Here is a 21,641-nt window from a genome sequence, read left to right as displayed (position 1 = left end):
GATTTTGGGGCTAGTTAGAGGGCATGTGGTCATCAAATATGCATTGTCTGTGATGTTACCAGTGTCCTTTTCAGAGCAGAAACCTTAAGTTCTTGATGCTGTGCAAAATGAGAGGTCCAAATGTTTTGACAGCTGTTAATACCACCTTTACACCCTTGGGTTTGCTGTAACTTGTTTGCTCAACTTGTGTTTGTGTTAACCATATGGGAACAAGTCACCTGGAGAATAGACCTCATTAATTTATTTTGCTTAAAATCTTGGTAACTTCCTGTAGTACCTCAGATGAACTGCAGCTGCATTTGGGTTGCATATGACAGTACCTACACTGTTTAGCAGTCATAGAATCATAGAATAGATAGTTAGGGTTGGAAAGGACCTTAAGATCATCTAGTTCTAACCCCCCTGCCATGGGCAGGGACACCTCCCACTAAACCGTGTCACTCAAGGCTCTCTCCAACCTGGCTTTGAACACCGCCAGGGACACAACTTCCTTGGGCAACCCATTCCAGTCCCTCACCACTCTCACATTAAAGAACTTCCTCCTCATATCCGATCTAAACTTCCTCTCATTAAGTTTTAACCCGTTACACATTGTCCTGTCACTACAGTCCTTAAAGAAGAGTCCCTCCCTAGCATCCTTATAGGCCCCCTTCAGATACTGGAAGGCTGCTATGAGGTCTCCACGCAGCCTTCTCTTCTCCAGGCTGAACAGCCCCAACTTTCTCAGCCTGTCTTCATACAGGAGGTGCTCCAGTCCCCTGATCATCCTCGTGGCCCTCCTCTGGACTTGTTCCAACAGTTCCATGTCCTTTTTGTGTTGAGGACACCAGAACTGCACACAATACTCCAAGTGAGGTCTCACGAGAGCAGAGTAGAGGGGCAGGATCACCTCCTTCGACCTGCTGGTCACACTCCTCTTGATGCAGCCCAGGATACGGTTGGCTTTCTGGGCTGCGAGCACACACTGCCGGCTCATGTTCATTTTCTCATTGACCAACACCCCCAAGCCCTTCTCTGCAGGGCTGCTCTGAATCTCTTCTCTGCCCAACCTGTAGCTGTGCCTGGGTTTGCTTCGACCCAGGTGTAGGACCTTGCACTTGGCATGGTTAAACTTCATCAGGTTGGCATCAGCCCACCTCACAAGTGTGTCGAGGTCCCTCTGGATGGCATTCCTTTCCCTCCAGTGTATCAACCAAACCACACAGCTTGGTGTCGTTGGCAAACTTGCTGAGGGCGCACTCAATCCCACTGTCCATGTCACCGACAAAGATGTTGAACAAGTCTGGTCCCAACACCGATCCCTGAGGGACACCACTCGTTACCGGTCTCCAGCCGGACATTGAGCCATTGACCACAACTCTTTGCGTGTGGCCATCCAGCCAGTTCTTTATCCACTGAGTGGTCCACCCATCAAATTGATGTCTCTCCAATTTAGAGACAAGGATGTCGTGTGGGACAGTGTTGAATGCTTTGCACAAGTCCAGGTAGGTGATGTCAACTGCTCTGCCCCTGTCCATCAGTTTTGTAGCCCCATCATAGAAGGCCACCAAATTGGTCAGGCAGGATTTCCCCTTAGTGAAGCCATGCTGGCTGTCACCAAGTGCCTTCTTGTTTTTCATGTGCCTTAGCATGTCTTCCAAGAGAATCTGCTCCAAGAGTTTGCCAGGCACAGAGGTGAGCCTGACTGGTCTGTAATTCCCTGGGTCATCCATTTTCGCCTTCTTGAAAGTGGGGGTTATATTTCCCTTTTTCCAGTCGTCAGGAACTTCACCTGACTGCCATGATTTTTCAAATATGAAGTCAGCATATGTATTTCCTACCTTCATCTAAAAAGCCTGAGTTCTAATCTGCCTCTCTCATTTGGGTGGTGAGGATTTTGCACAGGGCGGTGGAGATCAGTTTTTGACTGCAGGGAGCATGTATTTTTTTGGAGATGTAGGAATAAATCTGTTGGTTCCAAGGAATTCAGTGTGTTGGGATGTACATACAAATATAGGTGAAGCCATCTTTGATTATAGTGCCACTTCTAGTGTGATGTCTTCTTCTGATTTTTTTAATGTAGTTTCCATCCTACTGATTGCTCATAGAGTGTTTTGAAAGAGGACTTAATTCTTGAAAACTTCTTGGGAGATGGTTTGAGTGATAGGGGAATAGTATATGAAATAATCTGAAAGTATTCGAATCACTTCTGTGTAAGAGGGGAACCTTTAATCTGAGCCAGACTTTAAAAACCAAAATCAAAGAAAAACCCTCCCCAAAAAGCCCACAACAAAACTCAAAGAATAAACATCCCCTTCCAAGCCCAACCAACCAAAACCCAAAAAACCCCTTGTGCAAAAATGAAGCATCAGTCTTGATGAAGGCGTTTCAGTAGCAGGTAAGTACTTGAGGTAACACAGCAAGTAGGACTACTTAAAGTAACATCTTAGCCTGAATAGACTACATTTAACATCCACTTGTCACTGCTGTTTCTCTGTTATTGCTGAGTTTTTGTTGTCTGGTTCCCTTTGGTCACCTCATTGGGAGCCTTTCAGAATGCAGATGTTTGTGTGTAGCTTTAGGGAGCCAGGACTTTGCTCAGTTTTACATGAAGAGCAAGCTAAGCATGCCTTTTTTCACACCATGTGTCTCCTTCCCCACAAGATTCCTGTAGTAGCTGGTCTACTATAGGTAATGCTTTGGACAAATGTTTTTTGTTTAAGTGAATGGTCTTAAATACATCTTATCTGTTCTACTGCACAGAGATTCCAGCAGATGTTTTTGTCACTTAAAGCTAGAGTTAACTTCCTGAGTTCTTTCTAAAATTGACCTCTGGAAGGAAATTTTTGCATTCATAAACCTTTCCCTTAATCACAGGGAGTGTGTCAAGGTTAGTGGGCCTCAGGTCTTGGCTGCCTGTCATTTTTCCACATGTCCGTCCTTGTCCCTGGGATCTTTCTTGGTGACTTAAAACTGGTTTGTGTTTTCCGACTCCCGTATCAGGTTTGGCTGATGTAGTTAAGAAGTATGGGTAAATGGCTGAAACTGAATGCTGACTTTCAAGTGATTAAACAAATTGGACAGGATAACTTTAATGAAAACTTGAGGTTTTATATGCAGGGAAAAAAGCAGTCCCTGTATGTAGTTTAGCAAACCAGAGGCATGTGAAGGGCTTACTCAAAACACAGATACTGGGTCAGCTAACTGCCTTCATTAAAAAATATGCAGAAAAAAATAAGTAATCACTACAAATGAAGGTAAGACTGACTACTTGGTGGACACTGTCCTCTCCTGGGCATTTGTATCAAAGCATCTACAGAAGTATCTTATACCTGATATTATTTAAGATAATCTGTTGCACAAAATATTTTTGTATCTGTGGAAAGTTAGAATATGGAATGAGTGATATCATGGTGGTCAATTAAAATAAATCCTCCTACCCACTCATCCCCTGCATGGGAGCCGAGTGGAACAAGTCAGTGTTAGGCTGTTAGCTACTTGCTAACAAAATGTAGTTTGCTACTGTGAGGAGTTCAGGCATATGACTTGGGTTTTTATTAGATAGGGCTGCTTGTATTTTAAGGAGCATTTGTTTTGGTTTTGTTCGTTGTGAAAACTGAAGCATCAGCCCTGGTAAAGGAGGTATTTCAGTAGCAGGTAAGTATGGGAGGTAACACAGCAAATAGGACTACTGAAACTAACATCTTGGCCTGAATAGAATTTGTTTTAATTTTAATTTCTTCTTTTGGCACTCTGTTTACCAGAGAAGAGGCGTGGAGGAGGCAGCTACAGCCTGTTCACACTCTAAAAATGATACTGGCTTAGCTAATTCGAGGGGAAACAAAACCTTCTTGGTAAGAAGGGCAACACAATCATTTAAATAGAGTTAGCTAAACTTTGAAATTCAAATAGGTCGTGCATTTTGAGTGTACTGGAGGTAATAAATACCTTTTGATAATTTTTCTCATTGGTAGTAGCTTCATGATCCAAACACAAATTTTAGTAGTGTTGTGGACAGAGAGCTTCAACCTACATTTATGCTTTCCTGTAGGTAGATTGGATTAATAATGGAGCTGGTGAGTAGCAGTATGAAAACTGAACAAAATCTGTGCCTGATTTCTTACAAAGCTGAGAAATACAGGCTGTGTTATACAGACTTAATGTTGGTTTTGAAAGTATGTTTAAGATTCACTTCAGGATATGTCAGCCCCTGTAGAACAGGCTGCTGTGTGTTCTGTTCTTTCATGATGCTGATTCTTCTGTTGTACCTGAAGGCTGATCTTAATGTAGGCAATAAATGTCATGGCCCTTCATTGTCAGTGTTCAGGTGACCAGCAAAAAAACAACTTCACTCCTTAACTCTCAAATCTGTTCAAACATAGTGAACATACTCAGAAAGAACTTAGCTGTTCTAATAACTGATGTAGAAATTCTCTTCCACTGCTCTTATGCACAATGAAAGGAATGGAATTGTTCTGGTTTTGGAGAAATTCAGGTTTCTGTGCAGGTAAAACAGTTCAGGTGCTCCAAAAAACCCTTGGGTTTTTTAATTTAAAAATTGGAAAACTGTTACTTTCAAAGAAGAGTATTTGGGTTTCTTAGTCATGGTTAGTAGTGGAAAACTTTTCCTACTTCTGCTTTCTTCCCTGTTCCTTTCTGCAGAACAAGCTTGCCATCTCCGATGTTTTCCAGAAATGACTTCAGTATCTGGAGTATCTTAAGAAAATGCATTGGAATGGTAGGTAATCAGAAAGCTATGATAAAAGATGAGAAGTGATTGGGTCACCTGGGGCCCAAAAGGGACCTTTTTAATTTGCTGCTTATGCTTTATTTGCTTTCACAACTCAAGAAGGTAAGACCTTGTCAGAGCAGTATTCCTTCAGTAAAAGTGTTTTCTCTTGATTTTTAAGATTTTAACTACTTGATTTTTAACTACTTTAATTTTGCTCTTCTGCCTTCCTTTTATTATCTCAGTTTTTCCCCTGGCCCCATGGTGTTTACTAGCCAGACAGTTGCCAGATCAGAGGTTACCTGGTTGGCACCTAATCTGCTTCCAGCTAAGGGTGGATTGAGAAGAGTTCTTTCCATTAGATCCCTGCAGTAGGCTGAAAGTACTTACTGCTGACAAACCTCTGCCAGCCTGTAATGTGTGTTTAGTCACTGTTTTTTTCCCCTCGTCCCCTTGCTGTAGTTATAAATAGCACCAAGCAATGAGATGTGGAAGTGCTGGGGAATACCTGTATCAGCAGCTCCAAGTCTCCTTGAGTGGTTGTGAAGCATCTGAGCCTTCTCACAGTGGCTTTAGTGGAAAAGTGTTATAACCTTAAAATACAAAGAGTAGATTGAAAGCCTGTCTTGGGTAAGGTGTGTGCAGGAAAAAAACCCCATAAAGATCTTAATTCTGCTTTGCAGAAATGCTGCACAGAAGTTGGTGGGGGGAGTGGAACTTAGCGTGGATTGTACCAAAGTGTCTGACAAAGCTGTTAGTGCCTTATGCTGCTATTATGGTTAAGAACAGTGCTGTTTACCATGCACAGTGCCAGTGGTCATACTACATGCTTTTTTGCAGGCAGCTTAAAACATTGCTATATTACGCCTTTAGAGGGCATGCTTTTTAAAAATGGGAAGGAGAATGAACTGCATCAGAACTGTAGGACCTCTGTTAATATTTTTATTCCTTTTACAAAAATTCCCTTTTTCTTACAAATACAGAATCCAACGGTTTTCACTCCTGTATCACCATGTTTCTCTGTCCTTTCTCATCCTCCTTCTCCCCCCGCCTGCCTGCCTGCCTCTAAAGAAGATAATATGCATAAGTAATTAGATGGCTTATATCTATTTTTAAACTAAGAAATAATTCAGTCTTTAGAAAGGTCCTTAATACACCATTCCATTGTTTCATCTCACCTTCTTAATGCATTTTTTGATACTAAGTTTATTTGATCGATGTTTTGGTTTTTGTTTTAAAAGTAGCCTTAATGTCAACACAGGCTTATCAGGCTCATAAGGGATGTACAGGGTTTTTTCCTTTTGGCATTAGCAGAGCCAAGTCGAGCATATGGCATTAGCACTTAAGAGCATCATTTTTTTTTGTTTTATAAGCCGGTTACGCTTCGTAAGGTCAGTGTCTCTAGTCATTTGGGTTTCAACACAAGTTTCATTTGTGCATCAGGAGTTGTCGAAGATCACAATGCCGGTTATCTTCAATGAGCCGTTGAGCTTTCTGCAGCGACTTACAGAGTACATGGAGCATACATACCTCATCCACAAAGCCAGCTCACTTTCCAGCACAGCTGAGCGAATGCAGGTACTTTGGGTGTGGTAATTTCTGCAATTTAGCTCTTGATGAATGGGTTGGGATTTCTTTTCTTTGTAGATAGTCTTGTCATAGGAGGAACTCCCATAATTTGCTGTGTGTTGGATTCTCTTATTCATTAACCAGTTTTGCTGATTGTCCTGGTTTTAGCTGGGATAGTGAATTTTTTTCCTAGCAGCTGGTGTAGTGCTGTATTTGGGATGACATGTTGATAATACATTGATGTTTTAGTTGTTGCTAAGAAGTGTTTACACTAAGTCAAGGACTTTTGAGCTTCTTGTACCACCCCACCAGCAAGTAGGCTATGGGGGACACAAGAAACAGGGAGAAGGCACAGCTGAGACAGTGGTCATCTCCAACAGTTTGGAATTTCACCCCTGAACAAATGCAGAATTTGGAAAAACTGGTAAAATACTTAGGAAAGTTTGCTATCACCCTGGGAATTGCAGAGATATACAAATCACTGCAACATGGGGCTGTCCCATGTCTTCTGAGCCTTCAATACTATTCAGTACCCTCAAGGGCAAGAGAAGGTATCTGGATCTGAAGACAAAACATCAGGCAGCTACTCTAAGCCCTGCAACTGACACAGCAGCTGAACAAATGAAACAACCCATGCCAGTATCAGTTGCCTCTATACACAGTAAGAAATAGGGGAAGCTGAAGTTAGCTGGTTTAGTAAAGGAGGTTCTTCTAAAAGGAGGCAGGCAGAAGTAGTGGACAAGGCAGACGGCTTTGAAGCAGGGCCATCATGAGAATGGGAGGAGGGAGAGAGATGGCCACTGACCTGGGAAGAGGAAGAATTCACAAGTGATCATTCATAGATGATCTCCATCTGTGAGTGAGCCACAAGATACATGAAAAGATTTCAGCTTCATCCTGGTCAGTGCATCTGGCTGCTCAGATGCTGGGATACCAGGGCCAGTAGCCTGGAATTGGAGGCTAAGGAAGTCAAACAGCTGGAATCGCTTCCTGGAGAAGAGGGCAGTGACAAGGTGTTTTGAAAAGTGGCACAAATCCTCAGCCTCTGGAGGTGACTCCTGTCAGGCATGAAGAAAATATGTCCCTTCAAGGAAGATGTTTTATGTCACCCAGGCAAGTGGGCCACCATGCAAAAAGGTATCCAGTACCTGAAGGAATTAGCCGTGCTGGAGGTAATTTATGATGACCTGGTCAACAAGCAGGTTGCCCAAAGATCCAGATGAAGTCAGGTGCATTCAAACCATGTGGCCAGGACTGTCACCTGGCAGACAATTAAGGTAGCTAAACAGCACACGGCTGCTTGCTTACTCCCACAAGATGGAAAGAGAATTGGGAAAAAGAAGTGATATAAACAGATCATAGAATCATAGAATAGTTAGGGTTGGAAAGGACCTTAAGATCATCTAGTTCCAGCCCCCCTGCCATGGGCAGTTTAAAGATAAAGACAGTTTAATAGAAAAGGAAGTGACAATGATTAATGTTATTATATAATATATAATATATAAAATATATATAATATATATTATATAATAATATAATGTTATTATATAATATAATTATATAATATAATTATATTATATATAATGTTATTATCAATGATAATGATTATAATAAAAGAATTAGAATATACAAGTGATAATGCACTTGCTCACCACCTGCCAGCCGATGCCCAGCCAGTTCCTGAGCAGGGGTCCCCAGCCAGTTTCCCCATAGTTTGTATACTGATCATGACACCATATGGTCTGGAATATCCCTGTGGTCAGTGAGGGTCAGCTGTCCTGGCTATGTCCCCTCCCAACTTCTTGTGCACCCCCACCCTGCTTGCTGGTGGGATGGGGTGAGGAGCAGGAAAGGACTTGACTCAGTTCTAAGTGCTGCTCAGCAGTAACTGAACATCGGTGTGTTACCAACTTTATTCTCATCGTAAATCCAAAACACAGCACTGTACCAGCTACTAGGAAGAAAATTACTCTATCCCAGCCAAAACCAGGATGCTTATCTAGGAAAATGTTTTGCTTTTCCTAAAACTTGGGGGTTTTTACCCTTTTGATGAAAACTTTTTATTCCCCTGCCTTGCAAACAGAACTTCGCTAAGCTATTGCAGAAGATTCATTCTGTAGTACCATGACTGTGGTTGGTAAAGACTAAGATACAGGAGATTAACTGTGTGCTCTCGTTTGAATAGTGTGTTGCTGCATTTGCTGTGTCTGCTGTGGCCTCACAGTGGGAACGTACAGGGAAGCCATTCAACCCATTGCTTGGAGAAACATATGAATTGATCAGGTAAAAACCAGAAGATGCACTGAAGAGTCATATTCAGTGCACCTGATGTCTTATTAGACTTGTCAGGTGGCTTGCAGAATGCTGTTTAGCTTGCAGGATTCCACCCATTCTGCTAGTAGCTGCTGGAGTTGCTTGCATTACATGTTGGTGTTCAGCAATACACCTTCCAATGGAGGGAGACTACTTAACTTTTCAACTCATATCTGGCAAATGAAAGTTGTCAGGCTTAAGAGCAAGTTTTATTTACAAAGATGACTTTTTTTCTCTGAAGCCGTCTGGATGAAAAGATGCATGGTACATAATGAAGGTGTTACAATTGTAATATTCATTATATGAGTGCCCAGAATACAAATAGGCAATTTTAGTCTATTAATGTACAGCTGCACTTAAGGTAAATTTTTCTCCCGGGTAAGGTTTTAGCCTATGTGTGAAATTTTAAGAAAGAGGTCATTATCAAAAGTGAACATGGTGGCTGATCGGATTTGGTAATCCTTGTTACCTTTTTACATTAGCATAGAACCACAGAATGGTTTGGGTTGGAAGGGACCTCAAGGATCATCCAGTTCCAATACCTCTGCCATGAGCAGGGACACCTTCCACTAGACCATGTTGCTCAAAGCCTCATCCAGTCTGTCCTCAGTTACTTAAAATGAGGATGTTCTGTGTATTAGTTGATCTTTTTGTTTTATCATAGGGTTATAACTAACTCTTGCACTGAGTACAACAACTATGTGTGGGCCCAAGCATCTGTTTCACCCTGGGGAAAATAGCTACAACTTCACTACACTCATTACATAGATCTGTGCTTTTGGTTATCTTTATTTTGCAGAGATGATCTTGGATTTAGACTTCTCTCAGAGCAAGTTAGCCATCATCCACCAATCAGTGCTTTCTATGCTGAAGGTTTAAATAATGATTTTGTGTTTCATGGATCAATTTATCCTAAACTCAAATTCTGGGGCAAGAGCGTGGAAGCAGAACCAAAAGGCACAATGACTTTGGAGCTTCTTGAGTAAGTTGATAAGTAATAATTGCAGAGGCACAGTGGCCACATTCATGATGATTAGTGTGCATTAGAGTCTCATGAACTTGTTTAACACCCACATACTAATGTTTGATGGCGTATCACTTTGTGGGGAGGAGTGTATGAGAAGATGAAAAGAACTGCCATCGTGTCTCCTAATACACTGCATAGTAATAGTAGTAGTAGTTGGGGCTTGTGTCTGTATGTTCTACAGATTCCTGGACATCAGTCCTACTAAGACTAGCATGCTTGAGTCCTGTTTATGTCATTCAGTGCTAACAGTGACTGCACTGAAGTGGCCGTTTTAAGGAACTGATAAAATCTGTAGCAATAGGATAATAAATTTCTTGGGTTTCTTGACTTATTACCACATCCATTTCAAGACTTGATGCAATTTATAGATGATGGCTGGTTGGAAGAGTGACGTCCAGTACAAAGATGCAGTATTTGTTTTTATTTCCCTCCTTTAGACACAATGAAGCCTACACATGGACAAATCCTACCTGCTGTGTGCATAACATTATTGTGGGCAAACTTTGGATTGAGCAGTATGGAAATGTAGAAATAACAAACCATAAGTAAGTTAAGAGCATGAGTGCTTTCACTTGCTGTAAGTTGAAAAGTATTTGGAAGTAATTAATGCCCTCTTGTTCTGCCTTTAGAACTGGTGAGAAATGTATACTGAGCTTTAAGCCCTGCGGCCTCTTTGGGAAGGAGTTGCACAAAGTTGAAGGCTACATTCAGGACAAAAGGTAACAGCTTCATTTCTAATAGGGAACAAATGGCTGTCCTCTGTTTCTGATGGGAGGTTTTAGAACTGAATGCCTTTTAACATAGTCTGTCAAAGGCATGAACCTGCAACAGCAAGGGTAGGAATTGTGCAACATCAATAATGGAGTTTTAAGAGTTGCTCTCAAAAGTTCTCCTTTCAGGTGTTTTTGCCTGAAATGATGGAATAAATCTCTTTAAGCTCCTTTGTAAACTTAGTCTTTTTTTTTTAACAGTAAAAAGAAGCTTTGTGCGCTGTATGGGAAGTGGACTGAGTGTTTGTACAGTGTTGACCCAGCTACATTCGATGCTTACAAAAAAAATGACAAGAAAAATACAGAAGAGAAGAAAAGCAGTAAACAGGTATTAATCACATAAAGCATCTCAAAAGCATAAGGCAGCTAAAATAATTTTTAGTAGCATTTTAGACCATTAAGATTTATTTCACTTACTCTTTCCTGGTAGGATACAAAACATATTGGATGAGTACCAGCATTAAGGGATGAAATACTTTCTTTTTCAAGGATTTGTGTTCAAACTATCCAAACCTTGGAGTGATCTAAATAGTGGCTGGTTCATTATCAGCATCTTTCTCTCAAGTCGCATGGAGGAAATAGCATATCCATTAGTTGGCCCATGGTTCTGATCATATATGATAGCACTGATATTCTAATAGGAGGATTTTGACCTCTAGAGGCAGGATAGTCTTGATAGAAGATTGTATTGTACAGCTTTCAGAATAAATACAGAAAATCCTTGTAAAAGAAAAACAATCCCAAACCCTCATTCTTAATTCCTCCAGATTTCTGGTCAACAGTATGCTTTTTGTTTAAGGTGAATGGTGATGTGACAACATGCAGCTTGATGAAGAATAACACTCACATAATAGCTTTAAACAGGGATTGCTACGTTTTGACTGGAGCCAGACTTTTTTGTTGGTTTGGGTGTTGGTAGGTTTTTTTCTTAAGAAAAAAGAGATACAGAACTCTGAAGGCAGTTGTTTCTGTGCAGGTTCAGATTGTTGCTGTACCTGAGATTGCACCAGTGCTTGTCATCAGGAGAGCAGTAAAGCACTGGGGATTACTGCTTCTCTTTGAGTCTGACCCTGTGAGCTCTAGGGAGAAGGAGCAGAGAAAAACACAGCCTGTGTCTTTGTTCAGCTACTACTTTGTATTTCCCAACAGTGCCTAAGACTATTACTTCAAAATGAAAAGCTGCAGTGTTGCTCTGACACCAGAAAAGCAGGCTTTCCCTACTCATTTAACAGAACTATTTCTGTGTAGAAAACTGAAAGCTTTGTAATGCACACTACGAGTCGGGCGGTCTACTGAATGTGTATTCCCACTGCCCCCTTGTGTTTGAGGAATTGATATTGTTTATGGGGTTTGAGCATCTATGTGAGCCAAGTTTCATGTATCATGTCTGGATGTGGTTTGTCCCTTCATAGTAGTGAAAGATTCATTCAAGCATGAAAGTACCTGCTCTTTGAAACTTCTCTTAATTAGAATTTTCAGATTTATTTAGTTATGTTCCAACTATTGTTCCATTCTGCATTGCTACAAATGAGGAATCGCTTCTGTCTCCCTTTAGGGGACCTGCTTCAATGTGAGTCCTTCTGCAAATTGCCCCAGATTTTCCCCCAAATCTCTCTGATTATTTTTTTTTTAATAGGGATAAAATTTAAGGAAAAATAACTTTGCAAGAAGCAACACAAACCCTCATGCATGCAGAGGTGACACTTTACCAACATCAGAAGAGTTATAGAGCTGGGGTTAGACCAGGGTGATTCTGTTCTGAATGAACTAGAGCCAATTTTAAATCAAGATAAAGCATTTTGTGCAGAATTTCCAGTGCAAGTATATGGAGGAACATCTTGTAAAGCAACAGCACCTGCCCTCGTTTACAGACACCAGAAGTCTTGCTTTGGCGTGGTCTATTACTACCCTCCTAGCAATATACCGAGAGTACATGAAAATCCACTTTTTAACTAATTCTCTGTAATTCTTACAACATGATGTATCCACCAGGGCACAAACAGCAGTGTGCATTGTAGGCTTTCTATGGAAGTTGGTTTGGAGTTGGACAGTCTGGTATTGAAGTGTCTTTGTTTTGATATAAGGATACCTTACTCATCTGTTCTGCTTCAAATTCCTGACTTCTGCAAGATTGATTGGTGTCCTTTCAAGGACAGAATGTCAGATTGCAAGCACAGTTGAGATATAGTTGGCTAAAACCCTTGTTTATCTTCCTAATAGCTGAGGCACTGAACCTGGTCTGCATGTTGTTCTTGCTACTTTGCAAACTGTTCATTATTAAAAGCACTGTATCCAAGTGCTCCACAGTGAAACAGAATCCTTAATTTTCTCAGAGGCGTGACACATGAATCATCTCAGAGGACAGTTGAGTCTAGTTTGGGTACTGGATTTTTTTCACACTAAAACATTGGTGTGTATTTTCTGATGCAACCATCAGAAAGCAAAGCTTGTTAGCAGCAGGATTATAGCTGTTGGCATGTAGCCAATGTATTTAAAGTATTAGTTCCTTTAAATTCAGCTTTAATCTCCAGTGCTGGTTTTAATCCAGTTAGGTTTTAATCTCTTAAAACATGCTGCTGGTTTTAGCTGTGGTAGTGACACCAAGTTTTCTTCGTAGAGCCACATTCATTGTCAAGCTGGCTTTAGGTCAGTATTGTCATGTAGCTTGTGTGGCAGAATTGGAGTCAGCAGCATTGGACCCCACCTGCTTTAAAGCTGTGCATAAAATGGGTGATGCTTTAGAACTAGTTCAGTTCACATCTACACCAGTTGTTCTTTACTGCCCTAGTAACCCTGGGTGAAGTTTTTCCCTTTCTGGGAAAAGTATTTCACAGTGCTGTGGCTGCTGCTGCCTCAGGCCGTATGTGTCAGCCTTCATGGCATACCCTTCCCAGTAAAAGCAGAATCATAGAATAGGGTTGGAAAGGACCTTAAGATCATCTAGTTCCAACCCCCCTGCCATGGGCAGGGACACCCCACACTAAACCATGTCACCCAAGGCCTCATCCAGCCTGGCCTTGAACACCGCCAAGGATGGAGCACTCACAACCTCCCTGGGCAACCCATTCCAGTGCCTCACCACCCTCTCAGTAAAGAATTTCTTCCTTATATCCAATCAAAACTTCCCCTGTTTAAGTTTGAACCCGTTACCCCTTGTTCTGTCACTACAGTCCCTGATGAATAGTCCATCCCCAGCATCCTTGTAGGCCCCCTTCAGATACTGGAAGGCTGCTATGATGTCTCCACGCAGCCTTCTCTTCTCCAGGCTGAACAGCCCCAACTTTCTCAGCCTGTCTCCATACGGGAGGTGCTCCAGTCCCCTGATCATCCTCGTGGCCCTCCTCTGGACTTGTTCCAACAGTTCCATGTCCTTTTTGTGTTGAGGACACCAGAACTGCACACAATACTCCAAGTGAGGTCTCACGAGAGCAGAGTAGAGGGGCAGGATCACCTCATTCTACCTGCTGGTCACGCTCCTCTTGATGCAGCCCAGGATATGGTTGGCTTTCTGGGCTGCGAGTGCACACTGAAGCCGGCTCATGTTCATTTTCTCATTGACCAACACCCCCAAGCCCTTCTCTGCAGGGCTGCTCTGAATCTCTTCTCTGCCCAACCTGTAGCTGTGCCTGGGATTGCTCCGACCCAGGTGTAGGACCTTGCACTTGGCATGGTTAAACTTCATCAGGTTGGCATCAGCCCACCTCACAAGCGTGTCGAGGTCCCTCTGGATGGCATCCCTTCCCTCCAGCGTATCAACCGAACCACACAGCTTGGTGTCATTGGCAAACTTGCTGAGGGTGCACTCAATCCCACTGTCTATGTCACCGACAAAGATGTTGAACAAGACCGGTCCCAACACCGATCCCTGAGGGACACCACTCGTTACCGGTCTCCAGCCGGACATTGAGCCATTGACCACAACTCTTTGCGTGTGGCCATCCAGCCAGTTCTTTATCCACCGAGTGGTTCACCCATCAAATTGATGTCTCTCCAATTTAGAGACAAGGATGTCGTGTGGGACAGTGTCGAACGCTTTGCTCAAGTCCAGGTAGATGACGTCAACTGCTCTGCCCCTGTCCATCAGTTTCGTAGCCCCATCATAGAAGGCCACCAAATTGGTCAGGCAGGATTTCCCCTTAGTGAAGCCATGCTGGCTGTCACCAAACACCTCCTTGTTTTTCATGTGCCTTAGCATGCCTTCCAGGAGAATCTGCTCCAAGAGTTTGCCAGGCACAGAGGTGAGACTGACTGGTCTGCAATTCCCCGGGTCATCCATTTTCGCCTTCTTGAAAATGGGGGTTATATTTCCCTTTTTCCAGTCGTCAGGAACTTCACCTGACTGCCATGATTTTTCAGATATGATGGCCAGTGGCTTAGCAACTTCATCCGCCAGCTCCTTCAGGACCCGCAGATGGATTTCATCAGATCCCATGGACTTGTTTAGGTTTTTAAGATGGTCTCGAACCAGATCCTCTCCTACAGTGGGCCTAGGGTCTTCATTCTCACAGTCCCTGCGTTCGCCTTTCAAGACCTGGGTGGTGCGGTCTGAACCTTTGCCAGTGAAGACCAAGGCAAAGAAGTCATTCAGAACCTCAGCCTTCTCCAAATCCAGGGTAGCCAGTTCTCCCGATATCTTCCAGAGGGGGCCTACGTTGTCCCTAGTCTGTCTTTTATTCACTACGTTCCTATAGAATCCCTTCTTGTTATCCTTAACATTCCTAGCCAAGTTCAATTCTAACTGGGCCTTAGCTTTCCTAACCTGGTCCCTAGCTTCCTAGCCAACATCCCTGCATTCTTCCCAGGCTGCCTGTCCCTGCTTCCACCTTCTATAAGCCTCTTTTTTCCTTCAAATTTTCCTGAGCAGCTCCTTATCCATCCAAGGAGGTCTCCTGACCCTCCTGCTGCACTTCCTTCTAGTTGGGATGCAACACTCCTGAGCTTGGAGCAGGTGATCCTTGAATAACAACCAACAGTCTAGGGCCCCCCTGCCCTCTAGGGCTGTATCCCATGGAACCTTACTAAGCAGGTTCCTGAAGAGGCCAAAGTCTGCTCTCTTGAAGTCCAGGGCAGTGAGCTTGCTGCACACTCTTCTCACTGTCCTGAAGATCTCGAATTTGACCATCAAGTCGCTAATCTAGGATTAATCTACCAAGTAGTTAATCTAGGATATTCATTTAATGGTTGCAGTTTGCCATTGTAGTAGTGTAGTGGTGAATGGAAAGAAATGTTCCTCTGAGCAAAGAGCACTAGCATAGGGCTTTGTTGTGTGCAAGCTGAAGACAGCTTTTGCATCATGTGCTGGTGTTTCTTTGATGTGGAAGCATGAGGAATGTGACTTCTGTTCTTAAACTTTAATGAAATGATAGTGGAGCTAAATACCAGGCATGGAAATGCTTGTGTTTGAGGAAACGGGGTGTCTCTGTGGTAGAAAAATTGACATTTCTTAAAGCTTGGAACATCCAGGTTATATATAAGAGATGTTGATACAAGAAACTGTTGATAGTCTTCCACTGGGAGGGAACTGGGAGTATGTCTACTATGTTAATGCTGCTATCCTTCTTGACAAGCATTTAGAAAAGTCTTCTGTGGCTGAACTTACTTACTTTTGGTCAAGGAAATAACTTCATGTAAGTTCCAGTGTTGGAATGAATGGGTCTAAATGGTTTATGATTCATATAACTCCTCCTCTTCTTTGCTGCTTTCAGGTGGGCAATACAGAGGAACCAGATGAGATGCCATTGCCAGATTCAGAGAGTGTGTATGTTATTCCTGGAAGTATTTTGCTCTGGAAGATAACTCCAAGACCTCCAAATTCAGCCCAGGTCAGCTATGCTTCTGCTTATTGAAAGTGTGTGCTGTCCTGTTATTCTCTGTCTTGTTGTCTTTTCTTTAACAAGTCTGGATTTGCCTGTTTATTGCAACAAACTTTCCCACTACAACTGTAACTCTATAATGTGGGGTTGGATGGACAGACACTTCCTAGGAGATGCTTGCAAAGCCTGCATAGCTTGAGTTGGTGCTTGCAGGGCTGAGCTGGAGAGCCAGTGGGCAGAATGGAAGGGTATGTGTGCAATTGGAAAGACCAAGAATTGGAACACAAAAAGGTGCCTTCAGTGAGTTTATCGAGGAGGAAATCTCTCTACAGAGATAGGTAAAATACCAGTAGGACTGGAAAAAGAAGATAAGAGAGAAATAGTGCACTGAGTAATTGGATGCTTGCCTGCTTAAACAGAACCACCGCAGATCACCTACACTCTGCCTGACAGTGCATTTTTGCTGGTGTCTTGAGTGTTCCTATCTTGAGTGACTGAACAGCCCTTAGCTGCTGTCTGAAAACATCATAAATACTTAAACATAGTAAAATCTTTCTTGTGTATTAAGACTAGCTGCCAGAGACATTGTAAACTCACCTTTTATCTTTGTCTCTGAATTTCAGATGTATAATTTTACTAGCTTTGCTATGGCTTTGAATGAGCTGGACAAAGAAATGGAGAGTGTCATCCCCAAAACTGACTGCCGGCTACGACCAGATATCAGAGCCATGGAAAATGGAGAAATAGGTAACTTCAGTTATTGGCAAAGGTGGTTTTATTTTTTGTTAAAACTGAGGGACTATAAAAAAGTAAATTCCACATTCAAGTTTTTAGATAAATTTTGAATAAGTAGCTACCCATAAAGATCTATTCCTCCGTGCTGCGGACAGTAGTAGCTCTTTAATACAGTACAGCCTTCTGCAGGCTGTGGTATGCTTCTAGTGAAAGATGTGTCATCCACTTCTACTGGGGCTGCTTGGGATAGAGTTAATTTCCTTCATAGCAGCCCATATATGATGTTGTGTTTTAGACTGGTGACCAAAGTAGTGTTGATAACACATCAGTGTTTTGGTTATTGCTGAACAACATGTGCACAGTGCTAAGGCCACCTCTGTTTCTGGAGTTGGCAAGAGGCTGGCAGGGGACACAGCCAGGACAGCTGAGCCAAACTGACCAAAGGGGGATATTCCATGCCATATAACATCATGCTGAGCAGTAAATTGTGTATGTCAGGGGAAGTAGCTGTGGCTTGGAGACTGGCTGCATATACAGTTCTGCTGGGGGAGGGTAGTAAGTGGTTGCCTTTGCATCACTTCCATCCTTTTTTTCGTTTCCCTTCACTTATTAAACTGTCTTTATGTCATCTTGTGAGGTTTTTTGGGGTTTTCTGCTTTTGCTCCTTGATTCTCTCCCTTAACCCATTGGGGTGGATGGGAGTGAATAAGTGGCTTATGGGCACTTAGTTGCTGGCCAAGAACCCACCACATCCTCTGCTTGTTTATGTTCTTCCATATAAGCAAGAATCTTAAACTTCACGATGCTATGCTTTTTATTTAGCTTTAGGCCCTCTGCTTCCAAACACTGCTTGTCTGTGCTCCATAGTAAGCCCTACAATTAGAAACTAGTCTGAGGAGACAAACTGAGCATCAAAAAACAGCATTCATGAACTTTTCAGTTTTCTGTTTCCATAAGCCTGATGCAAAAGGAGTATTTTGATGTGCCAATTCTGAGAAATGCACTCAAACTGTTTTAAATGAATCTGTAAAACCAAAAAATACACTTGATGCAAAATTATTCTTCACTGAGAGTTGAACATTTCTTTTGTTTTAGAACAGTGAATTAGAAACACATTATGAAGCTTTCAGTGAGTAGAAATAATGTGCTTTTTAGAACTGTCATGGAGACTGTTACTGCAGATACCATAGAATGAAAAGTGTCTTTTAGTCTTCTGGCATTTGGTTCCTTTGGCCCTCTTTTTGCTTCTTTTTCTTTGGCATTTTGCATATTAAAGGAAGGTGCTCAGCAATGTAGACTAAATGCATTGGGGCTCTTGCTTTCTCTGGATTGCTGAGTGATTGGGCTAAGTCATGAAACCTCTGATCCAGTTTCAGCTGTGTAGTAGGGCAATGGCTGTGACTGCTTCTGACAAACAGTCTGAGATCTGGCTATGAAAAAAAACAGTGACACAGGCGTAATACAGTACAGCTGAACTGTGCAGTTTTTTCTCAGAAGCTGAAAACCACCTCTTTGAGGCTTTCAAAAGGCAGATCAGTGAATTCCCACAACCAGTCTCTCCTGCCTGTATGATTCTTTTGTGGCCATCACGATGGATGTATGTGGTTCAGACATCCTCAGTAATTTGTCTAAAATCGAAGTGCAGAAACTATGCAGTTATCAACAGACCATATTCCTTAACTATAGTAACAGCATAAAGTTTGTCTAGCAGATAGGCTGGTAATGTGTAGTATGTTAAGAGCTGGCAGGGTAACTGGGAATGTCTTCCAAAAATGAACTTCCAAAAAGACTACTTATTTCTAAAATGTTAATGAAATGCTTTCTGAGGATTCAAAAAGGTAGGAAAGAGATCAGCCTTCACCTGATCTCCTTCTTAGTATGACTCAGACTTTCTCACCGTCCTTTCTGCCAAACAGAAGCAACTGTTCTGCTTGTTTAGGACCATGAGCCGTGCTACCTTAGTGTGTTAAAAAACGAAGGATGCTGCAGAGTGACAATTCTTTGTGGCTTGGAAACGAATATTGTAACCCCTTGTCGATCAGGAACTAGGCACTAGTAACAACTTATCCCAAACCTTAAAAGAAGCAGGCAGCCAGGCTTCTGAAATAAATCCAGCGTATCCTAAACAGTTTCCCTGCTGAAATAAGTCGTAGGTATGCCACCTCCCCTAACTCACATTTGGTGTCACATAAACATGTTTTCAGAGCCCTCAGGTGATGAACAAACATGTATTTAGCAGTCTTAAAGACTGGAATTTCATTGACTGATCTTGTGCTGCAGCTGGCCTGGCTTTGCTCTTAGACAACCAGAAGCACTTCTGTGTTTTAAATGGACAATGTTTACTGCTTCCCTTATTTGCTGGGTCAGATGGTAATGTCCGTCTTACATTATGCTTTAATGTCTTCTGTATTTTTACTTGTGTGTTCTTATTATTTCAAGACTTAGCTAGTGAAGAAAAGAAGAGGCTAGAAGAAAAACAAAGGACTGCCCGCAAAAATCGTTCGAAGTCAGAGGAAGACTGGAAAACGAGGTTAGTGTGTGCTTGCCTTTGTGTGTGTGTAAAGTTATGTAAAGGTTTTGAACATTCAGGTTAACTGCCAGTCCATGCTGGTGATGTGCAGTGCTGTGTCAGCATGAAGAGCTGACATCATCAGGTTTGGTAGTGCCACTGTTCTATTTGCAGACTTGGTCCCTGCAGGCTCTGGTGCTTCCAGAGAGAAGTGCCAGGTTTGGTCTCACTCCTTTCCCTCTCACTGCTTGCACACACCCATATTCAAATCCAAATTGTGCTGTCTTTTCTGAGCACCTCTCGGTTCTGACACAAAGAGGTGTTGCCACTGATAGCTGCTTGTAAGGACCGTTGTTGCTGATTAATTTATAATCACCTCAAATTTGCATGTTTGGCCAAAGAGAGGAGGAAATGCTTCCTGCAGTGAACTTGATAGCTTATTGCCCATGACTTCTCAGATCGGTTGCTTTGTGCTGGCAATACTGTATTCCCACTGCATATAGTTATTCTCAAAACTAGTGAAATGACTGTATCACCTAGCTATCAAAATTATGGTCTTCTTTCTGAAAGGGTTACTAACTGCTAAAGTTAGAAGAGCTAAGGGAAAAGTTAGTTTACAAGGATGTTTGTTTGCTTTTTTACTGCAAGATGAGAGGGGTCATTTGGGAACCCTTACACACATGCTAAGTAGAAACTGAAAACATGATCGAATGAGTCTAGTTTGACCAGACAAGGTCTAGTTAATAGAATAGTTATAAATTGGTGGTCTCTCCACAGGAAAAAATGGTAGGGCTAAAGTCTCTGAAAGTAAGCAAGCTTCATCTTTTCTCTATTAACTAGCTATTAATACACCCAGACACTGTGGATTAAATCTTAAAAATGCCTGTTTATAACTATAAATCACTTTTTTCTTTTTTTCAAATGAAGTCACCCATCATCCCAGAGTCCCAGGTTTGGACATGTCTGCCTTTGTCTTTTTCCTGTGCCTGCTCTCCTGAAGTGTTTGGGTTTGTTTGCCCTGAGACTGGTGGAAAATAACATCTTTGTAATGCTTCCAAGTAAACGTGTTGAGTGCTGGACAGTCTTGCACCTCCTGCTTCCTCTCCTGAATTCAGAGTGCTTGTAGCTCTCACCAAGTGTTTTCCAAGCAAGGGATAGTCATATTCTGTTCTTCCAGGTGCCTGATGTAGCTTAAGGTATAAGCACCCGAAGTTGGTATGGGAAATTGGGGAATTCCCAGGGGGCAACTCCGAGCAGTGGTTTTCAAGGTATATTATCAGTGCAGAAACCATTCACAAGGTTCTTCAGTTGCTGTTGTGGAGGTACCGTAGACCTGCTCAGCACTGGTCTTGCAATATTCTTTGTTTTCCAGGATCTTTTTTTCTAAAGCTTTGGCAGAAAATTTCCTAGTCTCTGATCTCTTTAGTGGGAATGCCAGGTGTGACTCCTCCAAAGGATGAACATAAAGCCTGTAAAGGAAGTGTTGTGCTTAGGGGGTGGGAAAATGCATACTGTGAAGGAGAATTCTCCTATTCCCAGATCAACTGTAGGTCTTACCTGCAGTGTAATATAAACTCTGGTGTGAACTAGTGCAGTTCCCTTGCCTCAGAAAAGCAGGCTTCTTACTCTGGCTAGTAGAGTTCCTTCCTTGTAGGACAGTCCTCCAAAGTGCCTAGTGATTTTCCTTAAATTATTTTGAATCCATTTAGAAGGGGGGGTCTTGGTGTTTCTGAAGAAGTGATTCATACTGAACACTGAATGCTTTAGAGGCTGATCAGTAGTCTCAAGTCTTGAGTAGAAGACAAGTTCAGTTCTGAAACTAGATTATCTGATTGGTCTGGGTGTCCTGTGTCTCTCAGACTTGGTTCTTCCTATTGCTTTTCCCCATTCTATTGGAGTAGATGGTTGCTGGAGGAGGGGCACACTGACCTGACATGTACAAGTGTTGAAGACACACTAGTGAGGTATTGGGTGGTAGAATGAATTCTTTAATCTGAGAGATGAGGTAACTTATAGCCCTGGCTCCCAGCAAATGCTTGGGTTTGTGCTCTGGTGTGAGCTGCTACTACCTATGAACTGGACATATGCACACACTTTGGAATAGCTGACTCATCTTGCGTGGAGATGATGCAGCAGTTAACCATGGACAGTACTGGGGTGAATGACTTCTTTTGACTTCAGTTCACTTAACCAGGAC

The 21,641-nt window shown here is 42.3% G+C and overlaps 1 protein-coding gene across 4 annotated transcripts in view; it reads left to right on the top strand.

Annotated features, from left to right (window-relative positions):
- OSBPL1A (oxysterol binding protein like 1A) overlaps window positions 1-21,641 on the top strand; it is an 82,240-nt gene that overhangs the window by 57,995 nt on the left and 2,604 nt on the right. For all 4 annotated transcript variants that reach the window (XM_080609812.1, XM_080609813.1, XM_080609811.1 and 1 more), the window contains 10 exons: window positions 4,642-4,717; window positions 6,152-6,286; window positions 8,463-8,560; window positions 9,390-9,572; window positions 10,055-10,162; window positions 10,247-10,336; window positions 10,589-10,715; window positions 16,093-16,209; window positions 16,824-16,947; window positions 19,375-19,465. In XM_080609812.1, coding sequence (XP_080465938.1) covers window positions 4,642-4,717; window positions 6,152-6,286; window positions 8,463-8,560; window positions 9,390-9,572; window positions 10,055-10,162; window positions 10,247-10,336; window positions 10,589-10,715; window positions 16,093-16,209; window positions 16,824-16,947; window positions 19,375-19,465 — 1,149 coding nt within the window. The remainder of the gene's footprint in view (window positions 1-4,641; window positions 4,718-6,151; window positions 6,287-8,462; window positions 8,561-9,389; window positions 9,573-10,054; window positions 10,163-10,246; window positions 10,337-10,588; window positions 10,716-16,092; window positions 16,210-16,823; window positions 16,948-19,374; window positions 19,466-21,641) is intronic.

This window comes from Psittacula echo, assembly GCF_963264785.1.
Source record: "Psittacula echo genome assembly, chromosome: 2".
Classification (NCBI taxonomy): domain Eukaryota; kingdom Metazoa; phylum Chordata; class Aves; order Psittaciformes; family Psittacidae; genus Psittacula; species Psittacula echo.
The sequence above is the reverse complement of the archived record's forward strand: the minus strand, read 5'-3'. Positions and strand labels throughout refer to the sequence as shown.